This window comes from Alligator mississippiensis, chromosome 2 (assembly GCF_030867095.1).
Source record: "Alligator mississippiensis isolate rAllMis1 chromosome 2, rAllMis1, whole genome shotgun sequence".
NCBI classification, from domain to species: domain Eukaryota; kingdom Metazoa; phylum Chordata; order Crocodylia; family Alligatoridae; genus Alligator; species Alligator mississippiensis.
Window position 1 is genome coordinate 282283764 of NC_081825.1, and position 22160 is coordinate 282305923.

General features: G+C 44.7%; 1 protein-coding gene across 3 annotated transcripts in view; it reads left to right on the forward strand.

Moving 5' to 3' along the window:
• The window catches only part of LOC102574122 (cholesterol 24-hydroxylase), a 33072-nt gene that overhangs the window by 6537 nt on the left and 4375 nt on the right, over window positions 1–22160 (forward strand). For 2 of the 3 annotated variants that reach the window (XM_059723214.1, XM_014596465.3), the window contains exons 2-14: window positions 2270–2347; window positions 3602–3683; window positions 4211–4284; window positions 5684–5770; window positions 7848–7986; window positions 9567–9677; window positions 10724–10880; window positions 11235–11297; window positions 18052–18124; window positions 18933–19017; window positions 20648–20758; window positions 21087–21175; window positions 21793–21859. In XM_059723214.1, the coding sequence (XP_059579197.1) occupies window positions 2304–2347; window positions 3602–3683; window positions 4211–4284; window positions 5684–5770; window positions 7848–7986; window positions 9567–9677; window positions 10724–10880; window positions 11235–11297; window positions 18052–18124; window positions 18933–19017; window positions 20648–20758; window positions 21087–21175; window positions 21793–21859 (1182 nt within the window). In that variant the 5' untranslated portion in view covers window positions 2270–2303. The remainder of the gene's footprint in view (window positions 1–2269; window positions 2348–3601; window positions 3684–4210; window positions 4285–5683; window positions 5771–7847; window positions 7987–9566; window positions 9678–10723; window positions 10881–11234; window positions 11298–18051; window positions 18125–18932; window positions 19018–20647; window positions 20759–21086; window positions 21176–21792; window positions 21860–22160) is intronic. The other variant, XM_059723213.1, reaches the window with a different exon arrangement.

Here is a 22160-nt window from a genome sequence, read left to right on the forward strand (position 1 = left end):
GCAGAGTAAATAAGTGTGTGTCAGGGCTGCCTGCTGCATGGCTCTGGACTTTAGCAGTCTCGTGTCCCAGCTAATCCCTCTATTGCCCAGCACTGGCACCCAGAGGCCGGGGCTCACCCCCTGAGCCTGTTGCCAGCCCAGGACTGCTCTGCCCCAGCTCAACCTGCTGCTGTCCTAGGCTCATGTGCAGACACTGCACCCAGGAGCAGTTGGCACCAGCGCAAACAGTTCCAGAGTTTATTGTGTCATGTTAATCGAACATATAGATGCACCCTTTGGGTGCGTCCAGATGAGCGTAGGCATTTGTTTCCCCAGGCATACCTTGTGCCACTGCTACTTGTCCCTGGGAAAACACTGGGGACAAGATAGTTGTTACATAACACAGACAGTTATTTCACATCAAGGGCTGCGTGGTAAGTCCCTGGCTTCTTTTAAAGTACTGTAATTAGTTCATTTGTCCATAATGTTACAGAGTACCATATACTACCTTACTAAAAAATCTGGTATAAATGATTTTCCTGATATTTATGGTATGGTTCAGACAGCCTCTGTCACTGACATATTTGAGCACCTCATAATTATTAATGTGTTCATCCTCACAGCACCCATGGAAAGAAAGTAAGTGCACTGTCCCCATTTTACAGATGGAGGAATAAGGCCTGGAGAAAGTATAAGTGACTAGCCCAGGGTCACGCAGGAAATTCTGCACAAATGTGCCTTTTACTCCTCCTACCACCAGCGGGTCTAGCAGTACTGAGAAATTTTGAAGAAAAATACTTGCGTTGAAGACAAGAGACATTGAAGCAGTCATATGAAAAGGGAACTAAGGATTGAACCTTGCTACTTATACTAACATGTTTTTAGTGGTTTAGCTAGAGGAGGACTGGTTTGCTAATAGTTGATAACATGTCTCATATCCTCTTTGGTCCAGTTATGAGAAGGGAGCTTCATTCAAACACACAAAAGAATTAAGAAAACTTGTATTATAGATGGTTAGGTGATATTGTTGAGTACTTGATATTTTTAAGTACCTAAAAGAATTTCAGATAAAGAAAGGAATTTAAGCATTATTTGTTCATCAGAAGAGAACAGCAGCAAGGTTATCTGTCTTTGGTGGAAAACAGATCTCCTTAAGCACAGCTGGTTTTAGAAAAATTGCAACAGGAAACTTTCAGATATGTGCGAAGGTGGTGGGAATACCCAGCTTCTCTCTGAAGGAAAGAAAGTGACCCGTGTCTTTTAAACAAAGACGATGCATTTATTCCTTTCTGTAATCTCCATGTTAGCTAGCACCTTCCCTTATAGGATTTCTTCCTTATTTCACCATTTGGGTGACTATAAATATGTAGATTTCACTGGAAAGGGGCTGATTATGGTCACCCCTACCCCAGCTTAATGCCAGTGTCCTACTGTCATTACTAATTTACCACCATGTACAAAATCTCTCTCTCTCATATAGTTACAGCATAGATTCAAGGACTGAAAGGCACAGAATCCCTGTAAGTTAATGGCTGTTCATTGGACACTAGGGCAGCTACTGTCCACAAACCCAAATGTCTCAAATTCTTACACAGACAAAAGGCTCTCTCAACTCACTGGCCAGCAAAGGCTGTGTTTTAAATCTGTATACATTGACCTTCACAAATGCACAGAGCTCCGTGGAATGATTGACGGAGTCCTGCCTTGTAAAGGGTGTGGAGGATGGGGGCAGGGCTTTTGGGCAGGGCTATGGGTTGTTCAAAGGAGAATACAAATGATGCATGTAGCCCATCAACAGAAACCAGAACAATGAAGCTACGTAAATTCAGCCACAGTATACAAGTGTTATGAACTATCCACTCAGAAATATACATGTTATGAATACCATCTCACTGGTTTCATTATCCTTTGTCAAACATTTCAAAGCTCATTTCAAAGGCAAATAAACATCTGCATTGTTACAAAAATGAGAGCAATGTATATGGTACATGAGATAGATAGATAGATAGATAGATAGATAGATAGATAGATAGATAGATAGATAGATAGATAGATAGATAGATAGATAGATCACAGGGAAACAGGTGCACCAGAAGTCTCAGTGGTGCACGTGTCAGCTCATGCAGCAGGGAATGCCAGATCCCCTGAGGCTACGGGAGCTGAACCTGCACATTCTTGTAGGTATTTCTGACCTTAAAATTCACTGTTTTATTCCGTCTGCTGTATTTCCTCCCAAGCCATAATGCTGCATCCTTACGACTTGACTAAGATCTAGCTTTGTTCTCTTTAGCTTTGTACTTGGACACCTGCCAATTTTCTGGAAAATGCAGAGGAAAAATGAGCTGTTGCATCAACTCTTCATGCAATGGTGAGTTGTAACACATCAGGATTGAACGAGGCCATGTATAACCCAGTATTACACACGAGAAAGAAACTTGCTTTTATCATTAAGTGCGTATCACCAATTGGGAAGTTGAGGCAGAGAGAGATAAAAAGCTAAATCTGAATGCGACTACGTAACTACAGGGTTGGGCACTTACACACATTGTGGGATTCTGTTGTGCCCTGCACCAAGACAGAATGCCCCTACAGGCATACCTGCTGAGAACGGCCCTCTTGATTCCTTAGTCCAACTGTTTGGGCATTTTCCCAGGGAGAAGGAGCTTTAGGTTTTAGGCTTCTCAGTCAGAGTGGGGTTGAACCTAGTTTCATAGTTTCATAGTTGGTAGGGTCAGAAGGGACCTGAGCAGCTCATCAAGTCCAACCCCCTGCCATGGGCAGGAAAGAATGCTGGGGCCAAACGACCCTGGCTAGGTGTTCATCTAGCCTCCTTTTGAAGACCCCCAGGGTGGGAGTGAGCACCACTTCCGTTAGAAGTTGGTTCCAGATCCTAGCCGCCCTGACTGTGAAGTAGTGCCTCCTGATGTCTAGTCTGAACCTACTCTCAGTCAACTTGTAGCCATTATTCCTAGTTAATCCCAGTAGTGCTTGGGGGAACAGGGACTCTCCCGTTCCCTGCTGGTTCCCCCTGGTAAGTTTATAGACGGCCACCAGATCCCCTCTCAGCCTTCTCTTGTGGAGGCTGAACAGGTTCAGGTCCTGCAGCCTCCACTTGTAGGGCCTGCCTTGCTGCCCCCTGATCATGTGGGTGACCCTCCTCTGGACCCTCTCAATGCTGTCCACATCCCTCCTGAAGTGCACCGCCCAGAACTGGACACAGTACTCCAAATGCGGCCTGACCAATGTCTCATAGAGGGGGAGGATCACCTCCTTGGACCTGCTCATGGTGCATCTGTGGGTGCATGACAAGGTGTGGTTAGCCTTACTGACCACGTCCTCACATTGGCGGCCCATGTTCATCTTGAAGTCAATAATGACTCCAAGATCTCTTTCTGCCTCTGTGCTGACAAGAAGGGAGTTCCCCAGCCTGTAGATATGCTGCTGGTTCTTCCTCCCCAGGTGCAGTACCTTGCATTTGTCAATGTTGAATCCCATCCTGTTCTCATCCATCCACCCTTGTAACCTGTCTAGATCTAGTTGTAGCCTGTCCCTCCCTTCTAGCATGCCCACCTCTCCCCACATCTTAGTGTCATCTGCCATTGTTCTTTCTGTTTGCTTGCAGGACAGAGACATATGGACCCATTGTACGTTTCAATGCTTTCCACAGAGTCTTGGTAATAGTTTTCAGTCCTGAAGGAGTAAAGGTACTTCATGGTGAAATGCAATAGCTGACTAGAATCAACCAGTCCTGCTGTAACACGAGAGGGCAGTATCTGCCTTATAGAGTCTGAGTGAGGACACCAGGGCTCTATTTCTTGCTGTATCATTTGCCTGGCACTACCTGTCTTGTAAACTGGTTCTGGGAGGTGATGGATGCCTTCACCACCTATTGCATGTGGGTGAGGTATACTCAAGAGCTGGGGATGTGACATAGCCTCAATTTTCCAGTTTCTCCCTTTGAGTCATTTTAATAAGAAGATGATGAGGTTTACACAGTGCTTACTCCTTCAGAGCTATGGAGGAAAGTAGGTTAGCTATAGGCATACAAAGCATTCTTGAATTCGGTAAGCTTAGATTAGACATCTAAGCCACCAACATAATTCCATCCAGTAGGCAGTTGTGTGCCTTCAGATGTTTGATACAATAAGAGTCTTGAATGCTTGAAAAGTCCTTTACATTCTGTTTGGGAAATGGATCATAGGTCATATTTATTGACCTGGTTTGATTTTAGGAATACTTGATGTCACCAGAGTACCCAAAGGATCGAACTGTATATGGTCAACTCAGTCATTTGTTTGGGGTGAGGTAGGTACATTTTTTTTTAATTTCATGTCTCAGGTCAAATTAATATCAGTTCTGAATTATATCGACTGAGCAGAATTCAATCATTTAAGTCTGTGTAGTGCTACCACCGGCAAGTATGTTCTGGGGATTCAGATACTCCAAAATCCATGGCAGGCATCAGATGTGAAGGTCCCAAGCCTGGAGGTCTTTGAGTTTGGATTCCCCCAAGTCTCACTTTCCCTTAGTCCAAAGGCCAAAGGTGCAAGATAGGGAGAGATCTCCCATTTCTATAAAATAGGTGTTTAGCCAAGATCCCCCCATGGGAGGCTACAGTAGACTCTCATAGGAGGTCCTGTCCACAGTGCATTGGACAAGTCTCCACCCTCTACTACACAACACCATGCAAAGGTGATCTTGTCCTGGAGAATAGACCAGTGCAGCCCAGATAAAGTTACTACACTTAATCTTAGACCACAAGAGGCCGAATATCCAGTCAACAGCATCATGTAATAAACATAAATTAGAGCTTAATACAACTTGAGAAAGAGCCAAATTTGTTTGGATTTTTATTTGATTTGAGCTAGCCTCCAGTCACATGTGGACATTGACCAATCACTAAATTACCTTTTTGCTCATGTAGCCAAGTGTCTTGGAACAATGGTGGAGTATACATCGCATTCTTGTAACTGGATCTGTCACATCTCTCCCTTGTGGGATGTTCTTTTATCCTCAGAGCAATTAGGCTTCTCTGGGGTCAGGACCCAAAGAAGATGAAAATTTGCACAACAGTGTGAGCAAAAAAAATTATTCTGAGTTAAAGAAGAGAATTTACTGTGTCAGCCATTCTGCAATAACTGTGTCATGTGTTTACTTCTGAGCCATACTGTGGTATTATACCTTAGTTCGGTTTGTGAGTAAGCCTCCCAGAGTTAGCTTTCACTTAGCACAAGGTAGGGGCAAATATATAAAACAATTACTGCTTGTCAACTGCTCTACAATAAACCCTCTTACCTCAGTATAATTTATTCCTCTCTCTATCACAAACTGTTATTAAAAACTCCACTCGTCTTTTAAAACATCAAATCATTCTGAATAGCACTGGAGTATTTCCATGTTGAGAGGGAATTAACCTCCAGTCTAAGTGTTATCTAATAAAATATTAAAAAACAACACTTATTTCATGAGCTAGAACCAGCACCCTATTGTGGCAATATATACACACAGAACAAAAGGTTTACAGTTCTGTTTTAAAATACTCCCCTTCATCAGTGGGAAGAAGCAAATAATGAACTCAAAGCAATGTAGTGCTTCATGAGATGGGGAAGAATTGTTATATATTTGGTTTAAAAGAACTGAAAACTATATATTGACACCCTTGATAGAAACCATTCATTTTCTTTAATTCTTGCATTTATGTTAGATTTTTAGGGAATGGCTTGGTATCTGATCATGACTATGATCATTGGCACAAGCAGCGAAGGATTGTGGATCCTGCTTTCAGCCGAACGTAAGGCAAATATTTGTCTAAAAGGTCTCTCATTTTCAGGAAGTTATTATTAAAATGTGACAGGAATTTTTTTTCAAATCAGTTTAAATTTTTGTATAGCTACAGACATGTAATGAATACTTGTCAATTTATCCAAAGTTTCATCTTTTCTTCTCACAGCAGCCACAACCTGTCCATATGATACAGACCATAAAATGGGGGCCAGTTTGGTTCTCCTGTTTTCATCCAGACAAGAACTATGACAACATGAGCAGCAGAAGTTCCCATAGAGGTGTCTATCTAGGCACTTTGACAGATTCAAACTGAAATTACAGGTGCCTAAATGGAGGCTAGGTGGAATTAAGCATCCATGTCACAAAAAATCTATCTGCACTGACGCCACCACAGGCAAAACTGCTTGGGTACATAGATGTTAGGCACCCCCATTGTGGTCTGTTAAATTCCTAGGCCTGTAGACCTGGGCTAGTATCTACTACACATACTCAGAAGTAACCAAGATGGCTACCTGTGTGTACCTAAGTCTCTCCTAAAGTCTGTTGCAACCTAATTCAGATCTGGGAGGCCCCTGAAGACAATCTAAATTCCTATCTGCTTAGTGCTGAGAGCAAGCTTGCACTTCATTACAGAGCAAAGGTGGAGAGAAGATGGTGATGCTTACTTAGAGCACTCAGGAAGGGGGAGACTGGGGTTGTAGGCCATTCTCACCTACAGGCCAGAATGAACACGGGGTGGGCTCCAACCCTCTAGTTGAAGTTGGTCCATTGGACAAGAGTGTAAGACTCATGAGGTCAGAAAAAAGGAGCATGATAGGAGCCCAATAAAGAGGGCACTCCAATGGGAGGAGAGAGTCCTGGGGTCTTGTCCCTGTTGCCAGGATTATTTCTGTTTTTTAACAATGACTATATAATGTAAAAGGTAAAAACATAACAGCATAGTCCAGGACCTGACATTTCTCTCCTAGAGCAGTGCCATTACTACTAAGTTACACAGTCACTCTTCATCTTGCTTGCTGTCTGTGTGGCCCCATGGCTCTTGCAGTTTTCCCTGCACAGTGACCCAGGTTCAAGAGGAGGACTGGAGGTTTCTCCCGACTACCTTATCTGGGTGGTCAGGACATTCTCCTGGGAGGTGGGTGTCAGGGATTTGAATTCCCTCCAGGTAAGAAGGACCATGAACCCTGGTGTTCCACTTCCTGAGTTAGAGCTCTAACCACTCAACTGCTGGGAAAAGGATGAGTAGTAACCACCTCCCCCTCAATGTAAAGGGTGTTTTTCATAATGTCATTGTCAGTTAGGTGTTGCACTGCCGTCAGGGGTTTCCTGGATAATCTGGAATACCAGATGATGCAAGTCACCCCTAGCAGTCAGATGCCTAACTCCAGAGAGGAGCATGAGTCTAATGATTTCTGCTGAATTCTGGATATCCCTCCCTGCTGAGCACTTACATGATCTGGATCTCCCCTGCCTGACTCTTAGGTCTCCCATTCACTGGATAGGATGGTAATTCAGATCACCCTCCTGGGATAAGGAACCAAAATTTTGGGTAATGCAGAGACTAAGTAGAGGCATTCACGAAGTTGATTTGCTCTTGGTGGAAGCAGTCTCATGTCATATATGAGCACTCCTCAGATATCTTAAGAGCAACACTATGCCTCATATGGTAAACACACTGATTGCTAGATTTTGTTCTGGTCACGTACAAGTTTGTGTAGAACTCAGAGGCAGAGCTAAGGCTAGGAAAGCATAATGCATTTCAGATCATTGGCCTCAATGACTCTGGATCAATCCACTTACTATGAAAGGATTAGTTCATGGTCATTCTTCTCTCTGACAAAACTGGGTAGCACTGGAGCCAGCATTAGCAGCATATACCGTTTTCTCTTGCTTTAACAAGAGATTGCAATGGGCTATTTTCTTTAATCTGGCAAAAGCATGCAGACTGTTTGAGGCTAAAGGATTATGTGAAGTAGTCTTTGTTTTCTTTTAAATTTTCCTATATAAAAATAAGTGAAGATGTTTCTTCTTTAAAAAATGATTGCCCACTGCAGCCCGTTTGCTAATCTTTATTAACGGTTTAGCTACCTGATGGGTCTGATGGACACATTTAATGAAAAAGCAGAGGAGTTGATGAAGAAGCTGGAGGAAAAAGCAGATGGAAAAACAGAGCTTAGCATTCTGAACATGATGAGCCGTGTGACTCTGGATGTTCTTGCCAAGGTACTGACTGACTCATTTCCTGCAGCTGACCTCAAGTGGGCCTGGCTATGATTGTCAGTATAATTCAGGATCACACTCTACCAGCCTTACTCAGACTTGGATGTAAACTACTCACTAGCTAGACCCACTCAGTCTGCTTGATTCTCTTTTTACAAAATGGTGGTCCAAAGCAAGTCTTCCAGTGTTATATTTTCAAAAGAGCCAGAGTCCCATTTTCAAAAGCATCTAGTATCTCGTGGGCTTTTGAAAACAAGACTCATAGGCTCTAACACTGAGTTGGCTCTTAAGGATGGTTTCTTCTCATATGCCTAATATCCCAAAAGGACACATCAGTATTAATCCATGTGTGGATGTATTGTTTCAGTGTCACGCTCTGGTAGTGGTTCTCGGGCTTTTTAGGCACACGGCACCCCTTGTTAGACTCAAAAAAACCCTTATTACACTGGGAGAATGCCCACTTTTAATTTTCATTTGTTTTTTGACTACAGAAAAATAATAGAGAAATAGTTCTGTTGCAAAGAACTTAGAAAGACTACAGCAAGTCAGAACGTTGTTAACACTGTGGATTTCTGTTTGGGATCTCTGGGTTTATCTTGAGAGTCAAGTTTGAGTGCCTAATAGTGCTAACATTTCTTGGCACCCCACAAGAAAGGATTTTGAAAGGATCTCAAGACACCCTGGTTGGGAATCACTTCTCTATGTCAACCTGACATGTTTATTTATTTATCGGATTTCTCTGCTGCCCCCTCCAACAAAGGCTCGGGGGCGCTTACAACAAAAACATATCATAGAAACAGATAAATAAATGAATTACCAGTTCTCAAGATAATTCCTCAAAACAGCTCCACCTGCTAAAAGCTAGCTAAATAAAAAGGTCTGACCCAGATGTTCTGGGTCAGGTTCTAGGCAGGTGTAGTGCTGCAGTCAGATGCTCGAGGCACCTGTCATACACAGGTCAGTTTACAGTTGCTCTTGTGCCGTGTGATCCCATTTACTATTTCATGACTGAGACAGGAGCTGTGTCATTAGTGACAGGCCTCAAGGAGGAGGGAGCTCCAGAGCTGAGGGGTGGCTACTGAGAATGACCTCCCACATGTATCTTCTAAGTGAACAGATGGTGTTTGCAGGAGGTTGTATTGGAACAAAGGAGTGCCTCTTCCCTTAGACATATAGGTCTGAGGTCTTTTAAGGTCTTGTAAGGCTCTTTTAAGGTCAGGACCAGCACTTTGAATTACACCCAGAAAGCTATTAGAAGCTGGTGCAAACTCTGGCACTTCTCTTACCTAGGCTGTCCTCTCCTTTATGTTAGCCAGCTTGGGATGGGTAGAGGGTAGTAGTAAATGATTATCCCCATTAAACCAGGTGGAGGGACAGGAAGTGGGAGACCCAGGGTGTCTGAAACCTGGGGCTGCCCCTAATGCTCTTCCTCTCACTGGAGCTATGCTTGTAGACTCTAATAATATGCTTCTAGTATGATACTGGAATGTGATAGGGCGTGTTTATCTGCTGCTTAATCTCAGATCCAGTAAATAAAAGGTTTTAATCAGAAATTGCCTTTTTACTCTCAATATCATCCTCAGGTAGCCTTTGGCATGGAACTGAATGCACTGCATGATGACCAGACACCTTTCCCACATGCAGTGACCATGATCATGAAAGGAACAAGTGAGATACGCCTCCCTTTAGCGAAGGTCTGTTCCAATTCCACTCCTGCAAGCCAGCTTTCCTACTGAAATTAAAATTGCTTTCTTTGCATAGTGGTCAGTGAGTTGAAAGAAGCAGAGTTCTTTAGACCTAGTTGTGTTAGCAGAAGCATCAGTAGAGATGGTTCTTGTGCCTCTTTCCTTACAAAGAAATTTCACTAGCCCTTTATGAACTTTGTGCAAGGAACAAAATATTTTTGTTCTTCTCTGGTATCTTCTCTCTCCCTCTCCCTCTCTCTCTCTCTCTCTCTGTGGTCTCCCCATGGAGTATCATATCAGTGATGACATATGAGAATTCAACACCAGGCCTTCCTTTAAGCATGAGTGTTTGCTCTTCTGAGATACACTCTGATGCTTGCTTTACAACTTTATACAAGCCACAAAACTCTCTCTCTCATGCATTTATTATACTCACACATTGCAATATCTAGGATCCAAATGCAAAAATTAAGGGATTCTTAGTATCTTTCTGAAAAGAGCATTAATCTTTATGAGAGATGGTCAGAAAATAAAGTCTCTTTCTGGGATATTTTTTCAGTGTTTGGCAACAGTTCAAATTTCAAAAGCAATGCTGGCTGAACACTGGAAAATTTCATTTTAGAAGTGGTGCCTCCATGCCTGTAGGAGTTGCAGTTCAGAAGCCTCATGTTCCTCTTCTTCTCCATTGGCTTAGCTATATTTCCCATGATGCATCACAGTTTCTTTGCCTGGAATGGGAAAGTGCTGGAGTCCTTAGCCATGGTACATACGGCAACTGAACTACAGCTGCCATGAAGGCACTAGGGCAGCGTACTCAATTTGTTTTCAGCCAAAGTGTTTTAGCTTTGCAGGATGCACATTTTTGTTTACAAAAGCACACAATGTGTTTCAATGGCAGTACTGCATTTTCATTTAAAAATAAATCAATTAGTCAAAAATCCAGTTTTCCATTGAAAAACAGTTATGACAGAAGGTTTTCAATCAGCTCTAGTTTCTACCCCTCTTTAGTTTCTGCTGCAAAAGCAATAAAATGACTATGTACCATTTATATGCAGTACATGCCAGGAAAACAAAAACTGATAAAGGAGATTCAGGAAAGCGTGAGACTGCTGCGCCGTGTGGGAAAGGAATGCATTGAGCAGAGGAGAGAGGACATCCAGAATGGAGAAGAAGCCAGAGTAGATATTCTTACTCAGATACTGAAAGCAGCTGGTAGGAAACTCTGTGCTCTTTGATTTCATTAATTTATACATTGTTTTGTAAAGTTCAAACCTGAAGTCCAGCTGACGTGAAATGTGGGGTGGTTCATTCCTGGCTCTAATATTTGAGGCTCAGTTCTCTCTCTGGTGTATTCAGAATGCTTCTTCCAAGCTGAAGATCCAAACGGGGTGGTTTACAATTGAGAGTTTATTTTGGAGGTTCACTTTGATATGAATTATTTATATTGGGTCAGAATCTGGCTCTAAATCACCACTATGATGCCCCCCACAAACCCCACTATCCATGCCTGACTCCCTGAGGCGGTGCAGTGAGCTTTTGTAACTTCTTTGTTTCTGATCTTGGCAGCTCTGGAAGAGACCAGAGATGATGAAAATATTCTGGATAACTTTGTCACTTTCTTCATTGCTGGTTTGTAGCTATTTTACTACCTCTTTATTTATTTATTTAATTAGTTACTTGATTTATAAGTCAGCTTCCTGACATAGGCTCAAGGCAGCTTACAGAAAAAAGCAAAACAATTTATAAAACAAATGAAAAAGAGAGAAAAATAAAACAGGAGAAACAAAACAATTCATGAAAGCCAATAGAGTATTAAAATAAACTGTACAGCAAAGAGTCCCTAAACATGATCTAAGCTTAACCTTTCCTGCTGAACACCTGCCTAAACAGGAAGGACTTGCAGTGCTTCCTGAAGATGTCCAAGCTAGGGCTCTGGCAGCCTCAAGGGGGAGGGAGTTCCAGAGCTAAGGGGCAACTACCAAGAATGACCTCCCATGTATTTTCACCAAGCGAGCTTGTTGTATTAATGGTATTTGGAGGAAGTTGTTCTTGGCTGACCTTAGGGATCACAGTGGAGCATAAACTAAGATTGCTGGGGGACAGGGATACACACATTCAAACATGTCCAGGGACCAACATACAAGTAAGCCATGTAGGTAGGGACACTGGGAGAGTCACTTCTGTGGGAGGACTCAGGTGCCTATATACTGCCAGGAGCATGGGGAACAAGCATGAGGAGCTAGCCCTCCTACTCTCCAGTGGGCATTATGATCTAGTAGGGATTATGGAGACCTGGTGGGACTCTTCACACAACTGGAGCATAGCTATAGACAGCTACACCCTGCATAGAAGGGAACAGGTGGGGAAGAAAGGTGAAGGTGTTGCTCTCTATGTGAAAGAGCAGCACACCTCCTTGGAGGTTGACATCAGCTTAAAAAATGGACAGCTTGAAACCCTCTGGGTCAAGTTGCAGGGGGGGAGCAGTGAGAGAGACCTAACTGTAGGTGTATACTACAGACCACCTAACTGTAGGTGTATACTACAGACCACGAAACCAGGTGGAGGAACTTGATCTGGAGTTCACCTGAGAATTGACTGAGGCTGCACATGCACGTCACATGGTCGTTGTGGGCAATTTTAATTATCCAGACATCTCCTGGGAGGAACAGTTGCCCGAGCTGGATTGGTCATGATCCTTCCTGACCTGTGTCAAGGAGCTCTTCCTGATTCAGGAGGTACATAGGCCAACCAGAGGTGGCTCTCTGCTAGACTTGGTCCTGGCCAAAAGAGACAATCTCGTGACTGACTTAAATATAGAGGGAAGTCTGGGCAACAGCAACCATCATGTTCACTGTCCAACTTAAGGCAGACAAATCGGATAGCAGGATTGAAGTCTTGGAGTTCAAAAATGCGAATTTCAACAAACTTAGGTCACTAGTAGGGCAAGTGCTGTGGGACCAGGGACCAAAGGCAAAAGATGTGCATGAAGAGTGGTTGTTCCTTAAGGACACGATTCTTGAAGCACAAAGGAAGTCCATTCCAATGCAGAGAAAAAGTAACAGAAGGGCTGGGAAGCCCTCTTGGTTAAACAGGGAAATCACGGTCCTCTTAAGAAAAAAGAAAGAGGTTTATAAACAATGGAAGCTTGGGGCGGGACCCAAGAAGGACTATTCCACGACGGCCTGCATTTGCAAGGAACAGATAAGACAGGCTAAAGTGGTGACCGAACTTAGATTAGCAATGGGAATCAAGGACAATAAGAAGTCCTTCTTTAGGTACATAGGGAACAGGAGGAAAACAAATGGGAGTGTGGGGCCATTGCTCAACAACTCAGGAGAGCCGGTTACCAGTATCCAGGAGAAAGCTAAACTCCTGAATGACTACTTCGCCTTGGTCTTTCACTGGACCAAGGGGAAAACCACGCCAGGTACAGTACAGGATGACCTCGGTAGGAATAATCGCGTTCCTACTATTGTTATAGAATTGGTGTCTGACCAATTAAAAAAATTAGATATATACAAGTCAGCGGGACTGGATGATCTTCATCCAAGAGTGCTGAAGGAACTGGCCAAAGTCATTGTGGAACCCCTGGAGAAACTCTTCCACAACTTCTGGCACTCTGGAGAAGTCCCTGAGGACTGGAAGAGGGCCAATGTTGTGCCCATTCACAAGAAGGGCAGGAGGGAGGACCCGGGTAACTATAGGCCAGTCAGCCTAACTTCCATCCTAGGGACAAATCCTAGAAAAATTCATCAAGGAGTCTATCTGTGATAAGCTAGTGGAAGGTAAGATTCTGAATGACAGCCAGCATGGCTTTGTTGCGGGCAGGTCTTGCTGTACCAACCTCATCTCCTCCTATGACCAGGTAACTCACCACCTGGACATGAGAGAGCAGGTTGGCATTGTATACCTTGACTTCCAAAAGGCCCTTGATCTAGTATCCCACGATGTCCTTGCTAGAAAATTGGAGGATTGTAGGCTTAACTCCAAGACAGTCAAGTGGGTGAGAAACTGGCTGCAAGATAGAACCCAGAGAGTCGTAGTGGACAGATCTGTGTCATCCTGGTGAGAAGTGGGCAGTGGTGTTCCGCAGGGGTTGGTGCTCGGTCCAGTACTTTTCAACAAATCTTTATTAACGATTTGGATGTAGGGGTGAAGAGCTCACTGGCCAAGTTTGTAGACAACACCAAGTTATGGGGGAGTGTGGTCATGCTTGAAGATAGGCTACAGATACAGGCGGACCTAGGCAGGCTAGCAAGTTGGGCAGATCAGAACCTGATGACGTTCAACATCGAGAAATGTAAAGTGCTCCATCTTGGGACAAGCAACCCCCAACACACCTACAGGCTTGGTGGCACCGAACTGACTAGCACCACGAATGAAAGCCACCTGGGGTAATAACAGACCACAGTGTGAATATGAGTTGGCAGTGCAGTGCTGTAGCCAGTAAGGCAAATAATGCTCTGGCATGCACCAATCGATGCATCTCCAGCAAAACCAAGAAGGTGATTCTTCCACTCTACTCAGCATTGGTGAGACTGCTGCTGGAGTACTGCATCCAGTTCTGGGCACCACACTTTAACAAGGACATGGACAAGCTTGAGAGAATCCAAACAAGAGCTATGCATATGATCAGACACTTGCACGGCAAGCCATACGAGGAAAGGGACTTTTCAGCCTGAGGAAAAGAAGGCTGAGAGGGGACCTGGTAGCAACTTACTGCTACACTAGGGGTGTACATCAAGGTCTCGGTGAGGAACTGTTCACCAGGGCACCTGAGGGAAAAACTAGGAGTAATGGCCACAGTTCCTGGAAGACTGATTCAGGCTCAACATTAGGAAAAACTTCTTCACAGTCAGGGTGTCCAGACTGGAATAAGCTCCCTCCAGAGGTCGTGCAATTGCCTACCCTGGAAATCTTCAAGAGCAGACTAGACAGTCACCTTGCTGGGGTCATCTGACCCCCAGTTATCTTTCCTGCTTGGTGCAGGGGGATGGCCCCAATGATCTTCTGAGGTCCCTTCCAGCCTTACAATCTATGAATCTATGAATAAAGGAGATAGTGGTCCCCCAAGGTAGTTTGAGCTTGGACCACTTAAGCCAAAACCAACACCTTGAATTGCTCCCAGAAATTTATTGGGAGCCAGTGCAGACTCTGAAGCACTGGAGTTATATGCTCCTCATGACCAAACCTCATCAAAAGGTGTGCCCCATGTTCTGCATCTGTACCTGCCACAGTGTCTTCAAGGGCAGTCCCACGTAGAGTATATTGCAGTAGTTGCACCTCAGAGTTATGAAAGCATGGACAATGTTGGCCATATCTCAATCTGAAAGAAAGGATCACAACCTTGTCACCAGAAGGAGTTGGTGGAAGATACTCCTAGCCACCAACACCACCAGGAGCACCCCAAGACTGTGAACCAGAGTGACAAGGGGAGGCTGAACCCCATAAATGCTAGGTGTCCCAACCCCACCTCCTCACCTGGTCATGTGGACTGCCCACCACCATCACATGTCTTGTCTGGATTTAACTTCAATTGGTTCATCCATATCCAATCCCCAGCTGTAGCCAAGCAGTGGAAGATGCCTGACACTGTGGGGCCCAGGTCAGGTGAGAAAGAAAGATAGAGCTGGGTCATGAGACACTATAGGGCTCTGGGGCTTGGCTCAAGGGATTGGTGGCACAGGTAGTTTTCTTCTCAGTCCTCCCAGTTGCAGGTCATGGGTACAGGAAGGATAGATGCATAGAAGAAGTAAACAGAAGACTCCGGAGGGCTTCAGCTTCTTCAACCATGGTACACACCTCCAGGACTGTGGCCTGTTGGGAAGGGACAGCATCCACCTCATGCCAAAGGGGAAGAAGCTTTTCTCAGTTAGAATGGTGGACCTCCTGGATAGGGCTTTAAACTGAGATTGCCGGGGGATGGGCCATCAACCAGTAGCACAAGCCCAAAAAATGGCAACCTCAAAACCAGCATCCCATGGTACAATAGGAAGCTTTCTCCAGCACAAGCCAATGGACAGGTTATTCCCCTGCTCAGCCAAAAGCCTAGAGCCTCCAATGGCAGGTTTAGTTGCCTGTACACTAACACTAGAAGCCTGGGAAACAAGCAGGAGGAACTGGCTCTCCTACTAACCAACAACCAATACTATCTTATAGGGATCACAGAGACCAGGTGGGACTCTACCTATGACTAGACCCTGCTCATAGCGGGGTACACCCTGTATAGGAGGGATCGTGTTGGGAAGGGCAGTGGAGTTGCTCTCTATGTAAAGGAACATTACATCTCCTTAGAAGCCAAGATTGGAAACAAAGAAGGGTGACTTGAGACCCTCTCAAGATATGGGGAGAGCATGGGGAAGGGGATTTGATTGTAGGAGTTTATTACAGACCTTCAAACCAAGAGGAACAGCTCAACCAGGAATTCTCTGGAAAACTGGCAGAGGCTGCATGTATGGAGCTTCTGCCAGTATGGAGTATGGTCATCATGGGTGACTTCAACTACTCAGACATCTCGTGGGATGAGTACTCAGCTAGATCCGATCACTCACAAAGCTTCCTCACTTGCGCTGAGGAGCTCTATCTAACACAAGAAGTCTATGGGCCGACCAGGGGCAAGGCACTCCTAGACTTGGTTCTGGCCAAAGGGGATGATCTGAGGAGCAGCCTGAGGATTGAAGGGAAACTCATCGACAGTGACCATGAGATGATCACTTTCTCCAGCTACTATAAGTCAGGGAACTTAGCCAGTAAAGTAGAAATTGGAGGTGTGCCAGTACATCGGTCTGATATTGGATCGGCACCAATATAAAGAAAATTGACTGTATCAGAAATCAGCTTTTTTTGCCTGATGTGGCTGATAATTTGGCCAATAAATGTCCCGTGCATGCACACACCTACAGCACAACACCTAGGCAATGAGGAGCACAGTCCGGCAGCTTGGAAAGCTATGTCTAGCTCGTAAGTCTGTTGTGGTGGAAGGGTAGGGGCAAGAAAAGGGGTGTGGGGGGCAGATCAAGGCCCTCCATGGTGAGGGAGGGCGTGGGGCTGGGGCAGGCATTGTCCAGCTAATGTGGAGCATGGGGTGGAGCTGTGGCTTGTTCGGGGGGAGTGAGGGGAGAGGGCAGCTTCTGCCGCTGTGCACACCCTGGGAGGGCACAGGGAGTGTGTGCCCCTAGATCTGCATGTGGGGCAAGGTAGGCTGCAGCCGTGGGCTGGGGCTGCGCTGGACTCTTCCTGGTGGGGGCTGGGCTGGGCTGGGCTGGGCTGCACTCGGGGCAGGGCAGGTGGCGGCACTGGGACAGAGGGTTGGGGCAGGGCTACAGTGAATTTTGGGGTGGCTGCAGCCCCCTTCCTAGTGCTGTCGCTGCCCCCCCTGAGTGCAGCCCAGCCCAGCCCAGCCCTGCCCCCCTACCAGGAAGAGCCCAGTGTAGCCCCAGCCCCATCCTGCAGCAGCAGCCCACCCTCACCCCACACAGATCCAGAGGCATGTCCCCCATGCCCTCCTGGGGTGCACACCGTGCCAGGAGCTGCCGCCCCCTCTTCACGCCCCTCTGGCTCCATCCCGCACCCCACCCTGCCTGAACTGGGCAGCACCTGCCCCAGCCCCAGGCCCTGCCCCAGCCCCACTCTCTCCCTCACCACAGGGGCCTCAATCTGTCCTCGCTATGCCCCTTCCCTTCCCCCTCCCCTTCCACCACAACAGACTTACCAGACAGACACTGCTCTTCAAGCAGCCAGGCTGTGTATTGAAAATCGGATCAGTATCAGCCGATATGCCTCCTTAAAAATCAGCTTTTGGTATCGGCCCCAAAAATATCTATCAGTGAACCACTAGTAGAAATCCTTGATTTTAGGAAAGCTGACTCTCACAAGCTTAGAGGATTGGTTGATGAGGCCCTGCGGGACCATGGTCCGATGAGGAAGCGGGTACAAGAAAGTCCGTGCCTTTCATAAGAAAAGCAGCAAAAGTGCCGAGAGACCCAGGGAAGTCATGGACCTCTTGAAATTAAAACAAGAAGCCTACAAAGGATGGAAGTTGGGAATAACTACCAAAAAGAAGTACTCGGCAACAGCCCACACCTCTAGGAAGCAGATCAGGACAGCAAAAGCACAAACTGAATACAGATTGGCAACTGGTCTCTCCTGTAAATGGGTTTGACAACTACCATTGTAAACAGTCAATGCTTCATGACTAGTCAATGCCCAAACCAGTGATAGCTTTCCATTGATTCAGCATGAACTATTCCAGAACTGACATGTTTTTAGAGAGGCCTCAACATGTTCTCTATCTTCCTACTCACAATCACAGTGCTTCACTCACTTTATTTTATATACAGCATATTGCTTTATGCTATTTTGTAATCGTTGTCTTCATTTTTAGGTCATGAAACGACGGCCAGTCAGTTGTCATTTACAATAATGGAGCTGACTCGGCAACCTGAAATAATGGAGAGGTATATATGTTCTATACTTAGCTTGCAAAGCTAGCTACGCTGTTCCGGATGAGCATCATAAGCCAAATAATAAATATGAGAACTATTAAAGAGCCAGCACCAATTAATAATCCATCCTGCTCTGTGTTCCAAAATAAATATTTAATAACATGTATGCTGCATAATAACATATAGGAAAATTAAGATTTTTCAGTTCTATATAAGTAATGTATTTCAAAGCTCCATACCAGAGGTGTCAAACAATCCAGCCCACAGAGCTCTAGCATCTGGCTCCCAGTACTGCCCGTGGGGTCTCAGAGTTGACTCACAGGCAGCATGTGGGGCATGCTGGGTGGCCTTGTGTGCCACATGCGGCCCCTGCTCCAGTTAATGTATGGTATGTCCCAGAGTGAGCACTGTGTGCAGCACAGCTCTGCATGGCCAGAGCAGAATCGTGCCCCACATGGCACCCACTCCAGCTGCTCCAGGACACACTGTGGATCTGCCATGCAGGCTGGCCTGTACGTCTAATCCATCCCATGGACCAGCCCTGTGCCACTCATCCAGCCCATAGGACCAGATGAGCTTGACACCCCTGCTTTATACAAAGCTGATTTCTGCAAAGAGGATGTGTCAACTCTGATTACACTACACCTTATACATATTCCTAATGTCCTAATCCTGATACATTTACTCAGGCAGTCTCCCTTTGGAAGCAATAGGAATTTTGCAGGCTCATTATCAGGGAAATTTAAAAAAAAAAAACTTCATGCTGCTTGGCAGGAAATGGGTATCTCTAACTAAAGGTACTTTTTAATGTCTCCTCTAGACTTCAGGCTGAAGTGGATGAGGTTATTGGAACCAAGAGAAATATCAGCTATGCAGACCTTGGGAATCTCCAGTACTTAACACAGGTACTGCAGAATGAGGTCAAACAACAGTCACAGCCTTTTGATGGCACTTTTGCCATGTCATACACAGCCAGTAGATGATCCAAACTGGTGTAATTTTATACAAGGAAAATTAACAATTCTTAATCCCTGCCTGCTTAGTTTAAATATAATTAGACTATAGGACTAGGTGTCTCCCTTCCTACTTGTTTCAGGTAGTTTGACAAGAAACTCCCAAGACTTTGACAACCAAACCTATATCTGGTCAGTCATTGCTAAGGCATTTCTAGCTGATACCTTGCTACAACAGTAAAGTAACCAGTGACTGCTACTTGGATTGGAGACTTTCAAGGAAAATCCAAGAATTGGTTTTGGTAATTCAGAAGTGCCAGTTCTCTTCCTCTTCTTTTCTCTCTCTCTCTCGCTCACAGCTGAGCATGGTACATGATCACCTGATCATGCATCTAGGAGGCTATTTTTTTGGAATGAGGGGTAAAACTGAGGTATGACAAGCTGTCATTATGTATATCCCATGTCTCTTTTTGCAAGGGTAGGGAGACCAGTGAACTTGTATGTACTAAATTCTAGTACTGGGAAATACCATGTCGCTGCCTAATTGCTGTACGAGAATATAGTGGTCACTTTTTTCTTCTCAGCTTGCTGCAAGGTGGCAGTGTTGCTTTTATAACAACTTCCTTGTCCCATCCCACATATGGCTACATTTTGACAGTAGATGACTATCAAAAATATATGTCCATCAAGAAAAGATTTCTCTACGTTCTTGAGAATGCAAATAGGTTTCTGCAGAAGCTCTCCAAACTAGTTTAAGCATCACTGGGCACATCTACACATTCACTTAATGCAACACGATAAACTTCAGAGCTCTCTGAGCTGGAGTCAACTGCTCCTGGGCGCAGCATCTATACATATGCCTGGGCCAGCAGTACTTTGAGTCAGGGCAGAATAGCCCTGGGCTAGCAATAGGCTTGGGGGGTCAGCCTTAGGCCCTGGGTGGCTACGCTGGGCAACAGAGGGGCTGGCTGGGGCATGAGGGTGTAGAACCTGTGGAGCCATGTGGCTAGGCAGCAAGCAGGAGTCTGCCCCCACATGGTCACCGTCTGCATATGCATTTCGGCACAGTAAATAAATTTGACAGTACTATCTTATGGCTGAGTTAATTTACTGCACCCTAATATCAGTGCGTACGTAGACTGTGACGCTTTACTGTGGAGCTAATTACTCAATGCTGCAGTCAAGCTCATGTGTAGATGCTCCCACTGTGACACTTCTTTTGTGATAGGCTTGCACCTGAAATTCCTTCTTATACATGAGGTACTAAGAAGAGAAGAAGTGAGTGTCCTCTGTCACTGTCTTCTTTCTCCTAAATACCTGATGTTCCTTTCTGCTGATATATTGGCCTATAAGAGTCTCTTTAATAATTTTAATGCTGGTTTCAATCTGAGACTGGAGTAGACAAAGGAGATTTGGCCAAAAGTCTGCTCCACCAAAATCTTTGTATGAGTCACTGGCTCTTCTTCCAGAATTCAGAAGCCTCCAATTAGTCCAAGTGGAAGACTATGGAGGAGGAATGAATGTTATTTTTCATTTCCTGGTACTGTATTAATTAACTCTTTCTTACTCTACTCTGACACAGGTTCTCAAAGAATCCCTCCGATTATATCCTCCTGTTCCTGGGACCGTGCGGTGGACAGGAAAGGAAAATATCATTGAAGGCATCAGAATTCCAGCAAATGTGACTCTATTTGTGAGTCTGATAGCTGCCTCCCAAACCCAGCAGTCTGTGGATCTAATCAGATTTTGAGTTAGATAGACACAGCGAGACCAAAATTCTCCACAGGAGTAGTTCAGTTGCTTTCAGTGAAGTTGTCAGCAGGGAATTTGGTCTTGAAGAAAAAAAGGTGTGAATGGGGCACTGGGCCATTTGTAGAAATGTGCCAAATCCAGTGATGGCAAGAGTGGTCTAAGTATGTGTGGAAAGAAACAAGTAGTTTTCTTCTTGTACCTATGAGCCTGCAAAAAGTATTTTCCAGTGTGTTTCATATGAATAATGCAAGCATGCATCCTATTGGCAGTTCAGCTCGTATGTCATGGGAAGGATGGAAACGTTCTTCAAGGACCCAATGAATTTCAATCCTGACCGGTTCAGCAACAGTGCACCCAAGTGAGTGTTTTTTACCATTCTGTCATCAGTACTTAATAAGTAATCATAGAATCATAGAAAATGAGCACTGGAAGGGACCTCAGGAGGTCATCAAGTCCAACTCCCTGCTCAAAGTATAAAGAAAATGATTTAGATGGGAAAACATATATAATTATTGTATATTTTCCCTGTTTTGAGAGTAACACAAGACTTTGCAAAATAATAGTAATATGTGGCTTTTATGCAGCACTTTTCACCATTAGAAGTCCAAGCACAATACAAAGGAAAGCAATAATATTAATGATGATGGTGATGATGATGATATAGTTGCTTATATTATAGTTATGCTAGGGTGGCACCTATTGGTAAAAATCAAAAATGTGTTCTATTGTGAAAGATGCTGTACAAACAAAAATAAATGACATGCACTGGTAAAGTATCATTACCTCAGCAGTATAGCACAAAGACTCAAGATGCCATTCTGCTATTGGTTATTATGACCCAGATGTATAAGGAAGTAATTTATGAACATTTCAAATTATAGTTGTAATAAAATCTTTGATTTAAAAAAACCAAACAGCTTCTCTCTCTACAGTGAAACCACCAGAGTAAATGTTGTGCCTTTTTTTCCTTCATAGGCCATATTTTTCCTATTTTCCATTTTCTTTGGGACCCCGTTCCTGTGTTGGACAGATATTCTCACAGGTAAGCAGACCTCTGGAAGTGCAGTTTCATTAGGAAATGCAGCGTCATAGTGAAACTACTGCTCCTCATCCTTTCAGGTAGGGTCTCTAGGCCTGTCCTGTCACTCATTTGTCAGATGGGGCGAAGCCAGCCTGTGGTTGCTTGTTCTGAAGCTGTTGTGTGAATCCTCTGCTTGTCCAGGCTACCAATCCAGCATGTTTCAGGAGCACTAAATCTACTTGGATTTTAAATCCTTACACAGCCCTTAACTACAATCCAAACCCTTTTGAGAGGAATTGCTGTCAGACAGGGTCGTGGGCCT